This window comes from Anguilla anguilla, chromosome 17, assembly GCF_013347855.1.
Source record: "Anguilla anguilla isolate fAngAng1 chromosome 17, fAngAng1.pri, whole genome shotgun sequence".
NCBI classification, from domain to species: domain Eukaryota; kingdom Metazoa; phylum Chordata; class Actinopteri; order Anguilliformes; family Anguillidae; genus Anguilla; species Anguilla anguilla.
This window is the reverse complement of record NC_049217.1, coordinates 20,821,168-20,838,759: the sequence shown is the minus strand read 5'-3', so window position 1 is coordinate 20,838,759 and position 17,592 is coordinate 20,821,168. Positions and strand designations below refer to the sequence as shown.

The 17,592-nt window shown below is 41.7% G+C and overlaps 1 protein-coding gene across 1 annotated transcript; it reads left to right on the top strand.

Annotated features, from left to right (window-relative positions):
* The first annotated feature begins 768 nt into the window (after window positions 1-768).
* Window positions 769-16,299, top strand: rac2 (Rac family small GTPase 2). Its single transcript, XM_035398522.1, has 7 exons — window positions 769-925; window positions 7,075-7,146; window positions 7,523-7,640; window positions 8,395-8,457; window positions 14,280-14,439; window positions 14,945-15,077; window positions 15,732-16,299. The coding sequence occupies exons 1-6, from the start codon at window positions 891-893 to the stop codon at window positions 15,073-15,075; spliced, it is 579 nt and encodes a 192-aa protein (XP_035254413.1). The 5' UTR covers window positions 769-890; the 3' UTR covers window positions 15,076-15,077; window positions 15,732-16,299.
* The last annotated feature ends 1,293 nt before the right edge of the window (window positions 16,300-17,592 follow it).

Below are 17,592 nucleotides of genomic sequence, written 5' to 3'. Positions count from 1 at the left end.
CCTTGACGTCGCAAGCTTTAACTTATGTGTGATGCGTATCGTATTCTGAAGGCACATTTTGAAAGCCTGTTCCGCAATGATTTGTGGTGATGTCAAGAGTTCAGTAAAGTCGCCCTTCAAAAATCGTGTTTCATTATCTTAAGTCTTCGGATTTAGTGTAAACAGTTGTATAAAGTATAGTATAAAGTAGAACAAGAACACAACTCTCAGTAAATAACTCGTAATATAGTTATACTTTCTGAATTGGCGAGTTGGGGTTGACATATTCGTCTTGTGGTGTGCAAGAACTGTTGTCTGGCTCCATCTGGCGGAGGTGTGTGTGTATTACAATTATTTGTAGTAGTTCGTAGGATCTTACCTGTAGTCTATTTATCACGCATGGTTAAAGCTATGCTTTTTAAAATATATGATCGTGTGCGTAATTCAGTTTTGCAATGAAATGTATCATATATCATACAAACCAACATGATAACGATAAATAAATACATTTTAAATGAACATCGTTTAAAATAACAATGCCGTTCGAACAAAAACATTTAGGCTACATGTGTGAATTAACTGTTGACATATGTCTAACTTTTAAATCTATGACAATGTGGAAGGTTTTTCCATTTCCAAGTTTACACTGCACCTGACAAATTGAGACACGTTTGGCTGCCTATTCGCAAGATGAGACACGAAACGAAAGTATGCTCCCTCTCGCTCGCTCGCTTGTTTGCTTGTTCTGTGCGCCAGAGAGAGAGAGAGAAAGAGAGAGAGAGAGAGAGAGAGAGAGAGAGAGAGAGAGAGAGAGAGAGAGATATTTCCTGTATTTCACCAATTGTACCATCTTGTGTTTTTTCTTTCTCGCTTGTTCATAAAGTTTGAAAAGCTGATCCAGCGTTGGAATAATGCAAGCTATTAAATGTGTGGTGGTAGGCGATGGGTAAGTCACTGAATTATTTGTATTGGTTTGAATTATTTTATTTAGAAGTTCCTCGTGTATGTAAATCTAGTGGTACTCGACAACGTCATTTGGGTAACTGTTTCTAACTCGAATTGTTATCCGTTATCCATGCAAACTCAGTTGGTATGTGAGTTTCATAAATCAGAGAACTCAATTATAAACACAGATTATCCACAAGCGAGCACATGTTTTACAAAAAATTTAACAGCAATGTTCAGTGTATGGCTTATCTAATTATTGCAGATTACACATTACAGTAATTTCGTCTTGTTCCGGCTCAGCCTTGATGCCATCTTTTTTTGTCACATCAGCCTTTTTCCGCGGTTTATTTCAAGATTTTATTTCAAGTAGGATGCAGTAAACCCGAGCAGGTATTTCATGATTCCAGCACAAACTCTGCAGTATGGCTTTGCCTGTACTTTGCTTGTGTGTCCATTTGATGTGGTCGGGTAGATCATTCCCATTGTTTATGGACAAAACATTTTTCTTTTATGACTGATGAGAATGAGGCGTTGTACAGGCCCATATCTCTCTGTGAGTCTGCACTTGTTCCTTTCTCCTATGGCATTTACTTAATGCCATGCTGTACAAACTGAACTTTCAAAAAACAAGTGTTGGCAATTCTGGTCCAGTTTCAACACCGGCACTATAGGGTGGTTTTCAATTCAAAATTTAGTCTTGAGTGATTATGGGATTATCAATGACTGTGCAGCGCTTGACTTGAACACCGTTGCCAGTTTGCACACCTAAACCACACTCTCAGTCCCATAACTGGCTTCGCCGGCCATGACAACCGCAAAGGAACTGGGCCCAGTATCACAGTGTGAGAGTCAGTCGATGCAGCACTTTTAAAGAAAACCGAGGGTGAGCTTCAAAGCTGTGTACCGTGCACTAACCGGGGTGCATGGTGAATAGATCTCCCACGAGAACTGTGTTGCTTTTTAACATCTAATACCCATAGGACAAGTAGGAAGTGGCCCTCAATTCAAATGCTCACTGCAGCCCTCTTATCAAACATTAAAGGAACACTCATGACAGCGGCGAGCGGGGCTTTTGCCGGAGAGAACAGGAAGTGACTCTGCGAACCTAATGGGAGATGGGCAGATAAGATGAGGACGGCGACGGGGGACTGAGATAGAAGTGAAGATATGGATGGAGAGAGTGAAAGAGGCTCAGATAGAAATGAGGGAAAATGACTGCCTTAAAAGACAAGCTTCAGAGCCAGAGAGAGAGAAAGGTAAAAGGCAAAGAGGAAGAAAGAACAGAGAGAGGGGGTTGTTCTACAGAAGCAGGCTGTGCCGTTTTTTGTAAAGCGTTTCCTGTTTTAAGTGTCTCTTTTTCTGAAACGGCGCAGTTCCTCTTGCGCTATTTTGACATGCACGCCCCGCGAGTGAAGTTCCTCTTTGCGTTTCTCTGCCATGTTTGGCACTAAGATGCTCCAACGCCATGGGCCGGGCAGAGGGTCCGATTCAGCCCCCCCCCCTCCCCCTGCCCACACACACACACACACACACACACACACACACACACAAAGATGAAAATGATCCCTGTAAAGTCTCTAACTTCCTCAGTCTACCTCAGAAACTCGTAGCTATCATCGTAATGAGTGACCCAGACATGAACTCAGCGAACAATTGTCTTTAACTTTGAATGATTAAATGCAAAGGTGCAAAACTTGGAGACTATAGTTATTAACAAAATAACTCACCTAGACTTGCCAAAGTGTCAACAGTGTTTGGTTGTGTGTGTGTAAGGGGGGGGGGGGGGGGGGGGGGGGGTACTGTTCAATGACAGCAGATATTAAAAAAGGAGGATTCAAGATGAAATGCACTGACCAGGACAATGCTGTAATAGTGGTGCAATGAAAGCTGACACAATAACATTACCCAACAGTACCCAACACATTAAAGAACAAATCTCAAAAAATAATCTCGATTCATTTTATGTTATGTTTTTTCTGCTTCCCTTGTTTTTTGGATCACTAAGAATACAATTTTTGCTGGGGAGTGAACTTAACCTCTTTGTTATCTTAGTTTTTAAATGTTTATTTTTATGACATATTTCAGGTACAGGGCAATATTGTAACTTGGGTTGTTCCCTTTTTGTTGAACAAGAAGAAATTTAGGATTTTTAATATGTTTAGAAATACTGATCCCACAGGAACCTGATAGAGTTTCAGTACTATTGGAACTCCATAAATAAATAGAGGTGGAAGGTAGAGAGAACTCAGTGAGCTGCATTCATCATTGCATCAGTCTCATTAAGAAATACCACAAAATGGGAGTGTTCTCATGTTAGAGGCAGTGGCAGGACTGTGTCTCACAAAAAGAGCAGTCCAGGTCCTCTTAGTAAACTGATGCAGTTATTTGTGTCTGTTGGAGAGCTCTGTGATTAATGACAAGTGTTGTCGAAAAGACACAAGTGGGTAATTTGATTGACGCTCACAGTGGTGTGTTTGTAATGCCGTAAAGTATCCCCAGTCAAATAAACAGAACAACAGTTGTCAGTAACAATTAATAATCATTCACTCACATATGAGTGTGCGCACAGACGCATACCCACATAAGTTAAAATCCCAAATTTACTGATAAAATACAATTTGGAAATGGTGGCCAGGCTTTTTTCAGTTAATAACTACACACATACATTGGCAAAAGGATGACACATACCAGTATAGTTCTGTAGACAAGAGGACTTAAACTGTTTTGTAATGACTAAAAGTGCCACTATGTTGAATTTTCTGGGCTATAGAGGCATGCAAGATCTTACCCATCTTACTTCCCTCTGCAAACCTGTAGAATAACTGTGAAATAAACAGCCTTTTTTGCAGATAGTGCAAGTAGAACAAAAAAAGATGTTCTTTGACCCCTGAACATCCCTTTCCTTTGCAGTCTGAATGAGACCAGCCTGAGGGTAGGACTCAAGGTTCATGAGACAATTAGCATTGCCCACAAGAGACCTATTTATATATTTTATACTGAAATTACATTGAAATAAAATATATTTTCAACATATGTACATTTTTAAAATGCATTGATGTGTAATATATTTATCATTATACATTTATTTACAATATACTGAATTTCCATGAGGGCCAATCGCCATGTAGTAGGAGTCATGTAGTATGCTCCTTGTAATGTGTGGCATCCTTGGCACCCGCCTAGTGCACATTCGTTGTGGGAATTGGGCCCTTCAAGATTGGGGAGATTGGGGACAGGCGTTCGTAGCTTCCTAAAACGAGTCAACTCCCAGAAGAGTGCCGACCAGCTCATTGAAAGAAAAGCTTAAATATTGCAAAGTCTGTGAAAACAAACTCATATAAATTCAGCATTACGCTGAACAGAACCACAATCAAATTGGCTTTGTTGTTGTTGATACACTTCGGCTCTTATAGGTAATCTGTATGAAATGGTCCCATACATTATACACAAACTGTAGCATTACATTTTTGTGCACTTAACAGTGTTGGAACCAAACATCGAGCGTAGATTCAGCAAGAGCAAATCGAAACATTAAAACTTACATCATTATTTTATAGAGGATTTTAGTGTTTGCACAATGGCTGGGATTCAGCTGACATTTGTCCCTAACGTTGACTGATGATTAAAAGCAAAATAATTTTTTTCCTTCACTAAAACAGTTTAGCGAGTTCTTCGGTGATCTAACTAACTCGCCACTCTGAGTTAGTGTAGTGCATTTACTTGTCAAAGTCAAAGTTAAGAGCAGATGTTGAATGAATACTGGCTGGTGTCTTCATGCATAACTTTGAGATGAAAAGATCCATCTCATTGCTATAAGTGGTTCTTCTGTGCGTTTTCATTCAGCCATTTTTCTCAGTGGCGCGCGAGCATCCGTGTAGCATGGCTGAGTTCAGTGGCAGGCGCTGCCAAGCAGAGCACCATTAAGCTTGCAGTCATCTTCACCACGCTGGTTTGACTCAGGCTAAAACGAGGCAGTCTGCGTTTGAGTCAGTTACGCTGGAAACTTCTCGCTTAACTGCTCAAACCAGCATCTTAGTTTCACTCAGATCTCTCCTCATTTTCAGCGTTAAAGAGTTACTTTAGCTTTACAATGTAAAGCACTACCAAGGCTAATGTGACAAAGAATAACAGCCCACAATTAATTACATAGATAATTATTAAAGTTACATCTATCTCAATCTCTCTCTCTCCCTCTGTCTCTTCTATTCTCTCTGTCTCTCTTGTTCTCTTTCTCCTTCACGTTCTCTTTTTTCACCTTCTCTCTCTCCCTCTCTATCTCTCTTGTACTTTCTGGGCAATATGGCCAGTTCTGTAACCAAGGTTACGGCTGCAGAAGTTTAGCAGGGCTTCTGTTACCCTCACGGGGGGGGGGGGTGTCTGGCCAAGTCCCACTTCAGACCGCTCTCTCAGCATAGGACCGAGCAGCGGCTGAAACCGCCGCCCCCGCATCCCAGAATACCCCGTCCTTCTGAAGCGATCGTTTCCCCTGTCAGCAGCGATCGTTCAGACCGCACCGTGAGCTGCGCACCCCTACCGAGAGGAGACAATGGCATCTGCTTCAGTTCTGTACAAGTTAGGGCACAGTCTGATCAAGCTATCTGCCGCTAATGTAGAAGCCTTTAAGCTCTGAGTTTGTTATATGTGTGTGCAGTGTGTGTTGCAACTTACAGGTTAATACAGTGAAAAAAACGACACATATGTGTGCATGTATGTGTGTATATTTGTATGTATGTATGTATGTATGTAAAAATATCCAGCTGTATAAATGGATTAGACTGAATGCATTTAAGTAAGGTAATCCATATTAGTCACTCTGAATACGAGTTAACAGAACCCTCTTATGCACGGTGACTTAGACAGATCACATTATTTTCTACATCAATCCGTGTGTACATGCAGTTTATCTTTAAGCCCCGTGTGTTGCTCCAAATCCCTCCTTTTTTTTTTGTTTTTTGTTTTTGCTGTGCCCTTGAGGTCTGTTTAAATGCCCGCTGTCAGAATGGCTCAGAGCTCTACATTCCAAGACTCCTGTCAGCACATGCCTTCATATCTGCAAGAGGAATCTGAAATAGTTTTTCCTTGTTGCATTCAGCTTTATGGGTACTAATGTTTAACCAGTCCAGGCTGATCACTGGTCTGTCCGCGTTCTCCTAGGGGGAGTAAATTAGTATTTTTGCGAGCGTCGCACGTGCATTTATGTAACCGGGAGTGAACTTTTCCGCGCAGCGGGGAGTGCGTCTGGGCGGGACGAGGAGGGGCTGGGACGGGAGTTGCGGGTTCGTGACTGTGCACGCTCGCTTCTCCCGGCGCACCGTCCCGCCTGTGCCCTGAGCCTCCAGCGGGACCGTGGAACGCGTGCCCTCGTTGTTGCCGCGGCTGAATTGGCGTGTCTGGTTCTGCTGAGTTTGACTCTTTGACGAGCTTTGCCGTTGTCTTGACCTTCCCCGAGCTGGAACGTTGGAACGTTCACTGAAACGTGCTGCGAGACGGAGCACAGACTGAGGGCCGCCCGAAAGCGCTGGTCCCAGATGTACGCGTCCGACACAGACCCGCCTCCAGGTCGTGCCGGTAGCGACCGCCGAAAGGAGGAAGGGGTTCACTCGGCAGGGTATCGGTATCCTGCAGTCAGATGGCTGCAGCCTGTTGCCTGCGTCGCCTGCGCATAAACCGGCGGTTCTCCAGAGAGGCGACTGCGCAGCTCGGCTGCGTGACAGCTGAGTGACAAGAGGTGACAGCTGCCATGTTCTGCAGGACAGGAGTCTGTACGCCGGTGGAGAGAGTCTCAGCAATGGGACAGGTCTGAAAATATGATTCAGCATTCCACACCGAGTGGAAAGGGAATAAGTGGACACAAAGTATTTCAAGAATAAAGGTGGTGCACAAAGATCTTTTTTTAAAAAGGCAAAGGGAGGTTTAAAGTGGATCATTTGTGACAGATATTTTTTGGCCACAGATAATGAGGGAGATTCTGTCCTATCCACTGCACTCTTTGCCCATGAATTTTGACTCACACACATTTATTTTAAGCCTGATTTCACAGATCTTGTGTTTAAGGATGAGAATAAGCCACTCTCATCTGTGAAATTGACATCAGTGCATAATTTCATCTGCATTCATTTTGATGTGATTTTGGATTTTGTCTTTCAGAGCCGTGGGGAAAACCTGCCTTCTCATCAGCTACACCACCAATGCCTTCCCCGGAGAATACATCCCCACTGTGTGAGTATCTCCTGAACACTGAGGCTGAAAAACAGGATCCTGAACACTGGGGCAGAAATATAGCATCCTGAACACTGGGGTAGAAATATAGCATCCAGAACACTGGGGGTAAAAAATATAGCATCCTGAACACTGGGGCAGAAATAAAGCATCTTGAACACTGAGGCACATGTCCATACACTTGGTTAGCAACAGATCACCATTGTCATTGCTACACTTGGGCATGCACGTTGTATCTTATTCAAAACTAGAAAAATCGTAACAATCAGCAATCAAGACTGAAGCCCAGGATGATCTCAGATCTAGACCCAGAACAGGTCCAGGGTGCTGAATGAATATGATCGGGACGAAGCTCTGTGTCCGTCTGACTTTGCAGGTTTGACAACTATTCTGCCAACGTCATGGTGGACAGCAAACCAGTGAACCTGGGACTGTGGGATACAGCGGGACAGGAGGACTACGACAGACTGAGGCCCCTGTCCTACCCACAGACGGTAAAAATGCATGGCACTAACTCCTCGTCCACACACACATACACACACACACTGGCAGTCGCCCGCGCGATGACTAAAACTCATGCGAATATCGCCCATGCGCACACACTGACATCGTCACCCAACCTACCGGGCATCTGTGCACCATACCAAGCACCTGTTCCTTCTTTCGCTGCAACAGAAAGGTTTTTCTCTTCTTTTTTGGGAGACAACAGATTGTTTTCTGCCCGACTCGAGACCAAAAAGAAAAGACAAACATTTGGCAACCCCTGCTGTCTGTCGCGTTATGCTTTTCTCGCTTACACTAAGAAGCATCTCCGTGTGTCAAAGTCTTTTTTCATTTCTAAAAATTCAGCAACAACTTTTTACCCACGTAGTGCAGTGAGCGTCAGCTCTGTGGATGGCTGCCCCTGAAATACATTCCATCCCTCTCCTTCCCCACACTACAAAAAACAAAACATAATATGTATTTTAGTCTTATATTTAGACTTAAAATCTTATTTCTATTACTTTTTTACTAAATAAGACAAAACTTCCCAGTAGGCTGAAACAGCATTGGGGTAAGAAAATGTCACTTGCAAACAGGCAAACAGTAACTTAAAAAATATTTTGTATATAATGGAAGAAATAAGATTTTAGGTCTTGTTATGAGATTAAAACACTTGTTAAAACAAACATTTTGCAATGATGTCCATTTAACGCAGCGCAGTGCTAACGTGTTTGTGTGTGTGTGTGTATTGTCTACCTCTTTCAGGATGTGTTCCTCATCTGTTTCTCTCTGGTGAGCCCAGCCTCATATGAGAACGTCAGGGCCAAGGTGAGTTTCAGCTGTGAAATCACCGCACTTGCACCAGCGAGTGTAAAAGGAATGCCATTAACCTTGGTTCACACCATCACACCACTGTACGTGACACCTGAACATCACTATCAGGCTTGCCGTGAGTTTCCTGGAGATTCAGGAAGATCAGGCTGATAGACCACACAAGCTGTGATATATGGGGAATCGCACCCCACTTTCACCTCAGGACCCTTACATTTCACAGCCATACCGTGGCCCAAATTTATCACTGACCCCCTGAACAGTGTTAAGCAGGACTGTCCTGATTCTGTTTTGTATACAGCTAGCCCTGTATAAATGTTGTTTCCATAAAACTGGACCTACCAAACAGAATAACATGAATAAAAGGAGCTAAATCGTGGCATATATGTTCATTACATACAAGTAAAATGGACTTGGGATTGCACGAGTTTATATCCTCATAGTTACCTGCTCCTGGGATGTAGCACTTTTGTGTGCCAAAGATTTTTTGTTGTCGTTGTTGTTTGTTTAGGCAAGTGGTTTAGTAAAAGTCTTTAAGATCCCATCATCTATCTTTGCTTCTGTGGAAAAGCATGACTTCTAAAGCATATAACTGATGTGGTAAGCAGATACAGCCAAATTGCACGGTGGGTGTGTCAGTTACATAACAGAAAGAACAAGTTGTGGAAGGATCCCAGGAGAAAGAGAAAACCTTTTTTTCACTTCTAACAGCACAGAACTATTGGCTTTCTTGTAATACATTCTAATACTTACAGACGTGTCTATAATATGTAGTGGGAGTTATAGTTCCTTTTAATTTCATTGGCTATGTACTGGCAGGTTACATGAAACATGGAAGTTCAGAAAAGTGAGTTTGATCTTATCTGCAGTTGTTGCAACTAACACTAGATGGCGATGTGAACATTATACAGTACTGTCAGCCATGCGAATTGCAGTCCAGAAAAATACGTTTATGCTCTAGCTAACACTCCTACACACAACCCCAGTGTTCCAGTTATGACTGTGCATAAATTATGTCTAAGATTACAGTGAAATGTCATAGATAATTTTCTTGAAGATGATGTTCCATGCTTTTATTATCCTGTTCTGTAGTAACTCAACACCACTAATGTAGGATGCATTTCTAAAAATTTTTGTATAGTTATCTAATTCAACTAATATGGATTGTCAGTAAAAACAGATTTTTTTATTCTTCAACACGATTGTTTGCTGCACTGCCTGAATTTGTGACAGTGTAGTTCACGTCCAAAGGAGAGTTTTTAGATGTATTAAGTTAATCCTGTGTCGTTCATACTTAATTCAACACAAACAAAATACAATTTCTATCAACCAGTTACATGTAGGGTCCTGTACCACCAATTAGCCAGAATGCTAATATTGCAATTTAATAAATGATGCTAAAATATGACTGTATGTCCTTGGTGACTCCTAGTGACAGTTTATCACGTTCCTCACCATTTTATTCCACTTCATATTTCTATTGCAGTGAGACCTTTGAATGAAATACTGCATCTGCTTGACAGACACGAATGTGCTTAGAGACTTTTATCACAGTTATTACTAAGTGTAAAAACAGCTGGAGGTTTTATGAAGCTCTGCAGGTCAAGAGCCTTGCTGAGTGCTGCACTTCGCCTGCACATCTGAGTCCCGAACATCCGTGAGTCTGTTTCGCCACAGTACCACACCTGCACCAAAAAATTCTGTTCATCAATGTCCGTCCAAATAACTTGGAATGATGTGCAGGGTCTTAATCAGTTCACACCAGACATGGGATTGCAGGAAGAAATAATACACCCTAATGAACTTCATCAATGCCATTTTGTCTGTACATACCCCATCCCGTGCAGTACAATATCCACTGTTAGATCAACTCTGATAGAGTACATTACTAAACTATGTTTGAGATTGCTCCTATCTAACATAACCTAGCATAACATGACATGATGACGAGAACAGGCCATTCAGCCCAACAATGCTCGCCATTTTCCTGACTTAAATTGTACCCAGTGCTCTGATTACCTACAGACTAGATCTCTGATAGAAGAATTAACACCGAGCATTTTATTGTGTGCCCTGGGTTTGAGACTCGGGTAACTGCGTAAAGGACTGTGGAACACAGACATTGCATGCCTGCTGTCACTGTCATGTCTAAGCAATGGAAGGCCATTCACGTTCTGCCTAAAAGGGCCCTGTTCTTGCAATGTTACACAAAAACCCAAAGATCGTGAAATTATGACCTCCAGAGATGCTAAGAAGCACCGGAGTGACTGATGTCGACGATTAAAACAAACTCTGAAAACACGCAGATCGATAAATCACTCCCATCTTCTCCCCGCCCTGACAAGCTGCATCCACAATTTTAGCTGCTTCTTGCATTTATATCTGGGATTCGTACAAACGACACCTTTCAACATGACTGTTTAAATATGTAAATTAGGAAAAACTGCTGTTTTCATGCTATTGATTTATGTCACCATAAAGTAACGACAATGTCAGTAAAATGGATGATTGGTGTTGCGGCACAGTTAGATGCTATCGGTTTTAGAATAATGAATAAGCGCACTGCATCAAGTCGTGAAAATGTTAAGCCTAAAAACATCAGCTCTAGGGCAGCAAAATACAATTAAACCAGGCACATTTAAAGCCCAGATTCAGTCTCGTGTTTCTTGTTCAAGAAGAAAAATCAAGTTGATGTTTTTTTATTATTTCACGTTTTGTTATTGACCAGTAAACAAACAATGATGAGTGACAATAAAATCTCAAAGAAGTGAAAACATTTAACTTTCTGAAATGTATCACATAAGGTGAGGGCAAGAGGCATTCTGAGTGTGTAAAATTAGGCAGAAGCGTAAAATGGCGTAAGTGACATGTCTTCTAAGTCTGTTTAGACAAATCAGCCCTTGTTTCTCTCTCAACGTGTTGTTTGTGCTACCAACAGTGGCTTTTGGCCACAACTGTCAAAATTAAACAAGTTTGTTTTTAAGGCACTGAGAAGGTTTTTTTAACAAGTAAACCAGTGAAAGTCAACTAAATTTACAAAGCCACTAAACCCTAAAATAAGATCATTGCATCACAATGAAGCTCATGAAAAAGCACAGTACCTCACACAGTATTCTAAAGCACAAGGTAGTTCTGCACCTAACTACACAGAACTATGCAGCACGTAGCAGGGATTTAACCGCTTTGGAGAACCCCTATAAATAGCAGTGGTTGGGTCTAAGGCCCTGGAGTTACTTCTGTACATCTGCTCACAAAAAATCTGTCTGTATAACAAAGTATAGAGTTTTACAATTGTTAAAGCATTCAGAGCAGTAAGCCATTTCACAGGGATATTGATGCATAATGGAGACAGGAAAGTAAAATCTACTGATACTGGCATTTGTTATAAAACTTTCAAGATTAATCCATTGTTGTTTATTACAGCCCGACAGAATTGTGATTACAGAGTCCTGTTGATTTTCGCATCTGTCTCATCAGTAGCAATCTCCTCTTCCTTGCCTTCATGCAAATAGATTCCACTTTCTTCCCGAAACAAAATCCTAAGCAGTTTTTTCCCCCTCCCTCTTCCACTCTCTAGCATTCCCATGGAGTAACCATGGTAACAATACCCGAATGCAATCTCTGTAATGATATAAAACAATTAGGAAGGTGCATGTACAGAATGCAGAGGAACGTTCTTCAAAGTCGCGTTGTACACTACTCGGTCTCTCAAATGATTGTTGTTCTTCTTTTGTGGTCATTAATACTATAGTATAATGGAAAATTGGGATTAATTTAACCCATATAAGAATGAGTTAGCATGTATAAATCAGTAGTAACACAACCCTGAGAAAATCATTGTTTATTAAAATCTATAATGATACTGTACTCTCTGAAGCTGTGTTCACATAAACGTAATTGGCATTTTGGTGCCATTTTGTGATGGTATACCTGGTATAGAGAAAAAACCTGCCTATCTATCTCTATCTCTACCCAAATGTTTATATATATTGCCCAGTGAATCACTAAGGATCATCACATTTCCACCTCGCCAAAACTGGATACATTCCCCCCTAAGTGGCACAATGTGCTATATTGAAGGTTTTTTTTCCCTCAGACCTCATCAACAATACCATAACCATATTTTTTTTTTAATAAGACTATTTTTTTTACATAAGTTGTAACAGATCCTGATACTCCACTGGGAGAATATGGATTATTATTGCCTCTGTTTACAGATATATCCAGAACAGGATAAACTGGCGATATTTGATATTGGAGTACCAGTCATAGGAAGCAACAAGCAGTGGTGGTGGGGTTAACTAATCTTGGAGAGGAAATGTTACGTAATTAAAAAAAAAAAAAAAAAATTTAATTCAATGATGCATCTCTTGAACAACAATAAGAATGCCGTTCTGTTGCCACCCAAACATAGAGGCTGAATACCAGACAGTCTGGGTGAAAATGGACATGTGACAAGCCTCGGGTTGGCTGTGTAACATAATGGTCAGGGAGCTTGGCTTGCAACTCCAAGGGTGTTGGTTTGACGCACAGGTGGAGTGTTACCATTGCACTCTTGCGCAAGGAATGTTACCTGAATCACAGCAGTGAATATCCAGCTGTATAAATGTGCATATATATATATACATATATACACATATATATATATATATATATATATATATGTATATCCGAAAGAATGCAAACTGGGTGAGTGAGTGTTGCTCTGGAGAACAGCACCCTCTGAATGTTTAAAATGTGTAGGGTCATCCCTGAGATTATGGAACTCTTATATAGGACAGCTGTTTCAATACATGAATATCTGCAATAGGTTTTTTTTAAATAAAAAAAGAACACGAAGGACACATTCTGTCTGTTACTGCATTTCTGTAAATAATTTCATGCCCATATATTTCACCATTTGGAAAAACAACATTTTGAACCCTACATGACTACGTCACTGAGAACAACAGCAAGGCCGTTGGGATTGTCCCTGTTGTTCAAAAAAGTCTTTCGGCAGCCGGCTCATCGATGAGCACTGGCTTTTGTAAGGTTCTCGGGGTTTGAAGGTGATTTCGTGCTGGTGTACAATAGTGGGTGGGAGGTTCATAACAACCACAGCACCCTTGAGAAGAACAGAAGGCCACAAAACATTCTGCACACAGATGTTTTTCCTGGTCTGTGCCATAGAATTCTATCTTGTACCGATGAAGTGATTCAAGAGCCAACAAAATGTATTTTTCCATTTTATATTTTCTGTTTCTGTAAATACTGATTTACTTGGACTGGTGTTGCATGACTGCCGTTGTTTGTTTCATACCAAATAAAGGTCAGTTTACCGTTCCATGGCAATAAGACCATTTTAATTCATTGAACTAGCAATGCTTAAAACTGCTAATATTACTTACTGCCAATGTTAAATTAAAGGTGACAGTGACTCACCAATGTACTGCATGTGATAGGAACTCTAATAATCAACTTTGGCACACCCATAGAACTGTCTCTCCCACCCACCTAGATTGTCAGCATCTAAGATTGGCAGGCTGTCACTTTGAAAATGTTGGCATGATACACTGCTTGCATTATGATTTAAAAAATTAACCATTTGAGTTCCTTGAGCACCAGTGGGAAGTTACACAGCATGAAACTCCCTGAAAGAAAGGGGTCGTTAGCATCAGGGCCGTGATCAAGCCAAAACACGCCTCTTAGCCGCGTGCCCAGTCCCAGGCCTGACAGCCAATATGGAGGACATGCCTATGTCCTTCTGTCCCCCCCTGCCCTCTCCCTGACACACCTGGTTTTGCAGTCCTCATCCCCGTCTCCGTCTCCGTCTCCCACAGTGGTACCCGGAGGTACGGCACCACTGCCCGTCCACTCCCATCATCCTGGTCGGGACCAAGCTGGATCTGAGGGATGAGAAGGAGACCATCGAGAAACTGAAGGAGAAGAAACTTGCGCCAATCACTTACCCACAAGGCCTGGCGCTGGCCAAGGAAATAGGTAGGCTCGCCTCAGCCCTGTCTCCAATAACCGCGGTGTTGCGTTGTTTAATTCAGCTCCTGTCGCAATACCTGTTAACAGCTGCAGATGGCTGGTGTTGTTGCCCTGAGGGCACTGCCCCGCCCACTATTTGGGAAGAGCAATCACAAACAGCTTTGTGCCGGGAAGGATTTTTCCACAGAATGATGGGAAACAGACATTATATTTTTTGTAATATATTTTTGAAATATAAATACCGCTTTAGTCCCCACAGACTGACGCATATACAGTAAACACACTGACTCAATCTGTGAGTGACTGTTCTGCGTCTGTAAGTCTTTCTGTGGGGGGTTCCCTTACCGAGTCCCTTTCAGTCGATTTTGAGTGTCTGACATATCTGTGAGCGATTCTGTGGACCTGACTCTTCAATCTGTGAAGGATCACGTGCAGCAGATGATCTGTTATGCCCCATGCTGATGAGAGACACTGTGTCCGTCTGTCCTGTATGTGCACGCCGCACGGACAGACTCTGTGAAGTACCTGGAGTGCTCCGCCCTGACGCAGAGGGGGCTGAAGACGGTGTTCGACGAGGCCATCCGGGCCGTGCTCTGCCCCCAGCCCACCAAGGTGAAGAAGCGAGGCTGCCAGCTACTCTGAAGGTGAGAGGTGGGGAGGAACAGAGCCCAGATCAGTGCTGCCCAATCCTGTTCCAGGAGATCTACCGCCCTGAAGGTTTTCACTCCAACCCTAAAAAAGCACACCTCATTCAACATCTCAGTAGAGATTTCCTTGAGCTGCTAATTAGTAGAATCAGGTGTGCCAAATTAGGACTGAAATTCAAACCTCCATGAACAGGATTGGGCAGCCCTAGTCAAGACAAACAAACACAAAATTACTTTTTTATTTTTTATTTTTGTACATTTTTATTTGTTTCTCACATACTTTCATGGTCATCATTGACTGCTGAAATGCTGAATTAATTTTAGGAAAGAAAAGAAAAAGGCAGAACTGCCTTTAAATCTTATTTAAGTATGACTAATGTGTCGGGCTGAATGTAGCCGCACGTCAATGCTAACAGTGAACTTTTAACCCCTGTAAAATCTGATGTCTGAAAAAGTCTTTCTTTCTGTTCATCCTCTGGGACTAGTAAAAGATGAGTTCACACTCACAGTACATCGGATTTCTATAGTGCTGCTCGGTAATAAAATGTCAAGGATTTTTCATTGGCTGAGCCAAGTGCACATTTGTACAGGTCATCCGTTTTTTAAAATTCAAGCATCTGTAAGATTCATCAACTTTTTTCTCCTTTCTAGGCGTTCGTTGCTTACCTAAGCCACTAATGGCCTGTGGCCATGGAAAAAACCGACGGGGGGACTACAAGGACCAGAGGTTCACTCATGCTTTTTATATTATAGCCTTTCTTTTGTCCTAATTATTTTAATAACTCCACCTCAATTCAATTAAAACCACTGTAAAAAAATAGTCTTACAAATATTTAAAAACCTAAAAAAAAATGATGGTGTTGTCCTGTATACTGGTATCTGCTTGAACACATTTCAGCATATTACATTATATTTGCCAGGGAATTTGCACATTTGCTTGTGAAAATTATATAAAATCCGAGTGGTTAATATAAAAAAATATATATACTTTCTTCTTCATAAATGGGGTTCAGCATTTTATTTTATATTTTTAACAGTTGTGTGTAATAAAAGACAAAATTCTGTCAACATATTGGTCAACAGGTCAACAGGTATTGTCAACAGAAATGCAATGATCCTGTTTGGTTTTGGCAACATGACCATATTCTGAAATGAACATTTTTTTAATTATTGAACTTTCAAAGGTTTCTAAATAAAACTGTTGCTTTGTTTTCAGTTCCATGCGGAGTGATCTTATCTCTTGTCCAATGTTTTTCTGTTTTTCTTCACATCATACAATGAGATCTCAGATGAAAAGGTCTCTCACACACACACAAGGGAGGGCACTTCTCCTCAATAAACACATTTGACTGAAAGGGTTCCTGGTAGAAAGAAATCTGAAAAGGTTTCCTGTGGAATGAAATGTACGTGAATGACGGTTTTGTCCTTCCTGGGTGCCACGCCCACGCACACAGAGATCAGCCTCTCAGGTACGAGCACCTGTTGCTCTCCAGCTGCCTCTCGTTTCGTGGAAAAAGGATGTCATCTTCTATTTTTGACTTTGCACTGCAGGCAGACTGCTAGTGTGCAGAGCAGAGAATATTATCAGAACCACTTCCTGCTCATTGATCTCGGAGCTCCACTGTTTGTCCATAGGAATACACCCACCTATTCAAATGGGAATGCTCATGGCGGCATCCTAGAATAATTAGAATAACCCAAGCACAATGGTGCGAATGTATTTGCAGAAGTAAATCTTGAGAGTTAATTTCCGTTCCAACTGAGGCCTGGATCCAGTCAGTGTTTGTCCTGACACAATGACTAACAAATAAATGCGGTCATTATTTACTTCATCACGACACATTTTGGAAAGTTAATTTTGGTGATTGCTGAACTCTTCAAACTGCTGACAGGTGAGAGACTAAAGGAGATAACGTGTCAGAATAAACTTATCCTGCTCACTGTCAGAGGAAATAATTTGCTGTCAGAGTTGATTTTACTGTGTGCCCAGTACGGAGGTTGTAGTGGCCTGTGCCTGATCCAGGGTTGGCTGAAAGAACATAATCCTAAGAAAAGTGACAGAAATGGTATTTCAAACACCCACACACTTACTCGCACTCCATACACATTTGCACGCACACACACACACACACAGACTCGCACACACGCACATGAACGTGCATGCACAAATACACACCTACTCTGCTTGCTTAGATACATAGATGTTTACACTGTGTGTGTGTGTAAGTGAGTGGGTGCTTCAAATACCATTTCTGTCATATTTTTTAGGATTATGGGCTTTCAGACAACCCTGGATCACAGGGCTCCACAACCTCTATGGGCTGGTGTCAAAGGAGGACAGCCATGATTCCATACATGTTGATTGATGGTGACTGACTGTCTGACTGATTATCTTGCCTGTGAGGTTTTTCTGTTCCACTACACTGACTAGCTGCACCCTGCGACAACAGACTTGTCTGGAGGACTTCTACAATAATACGCTTTTCTATTTTTTGCATTTCCTCTCAAATGG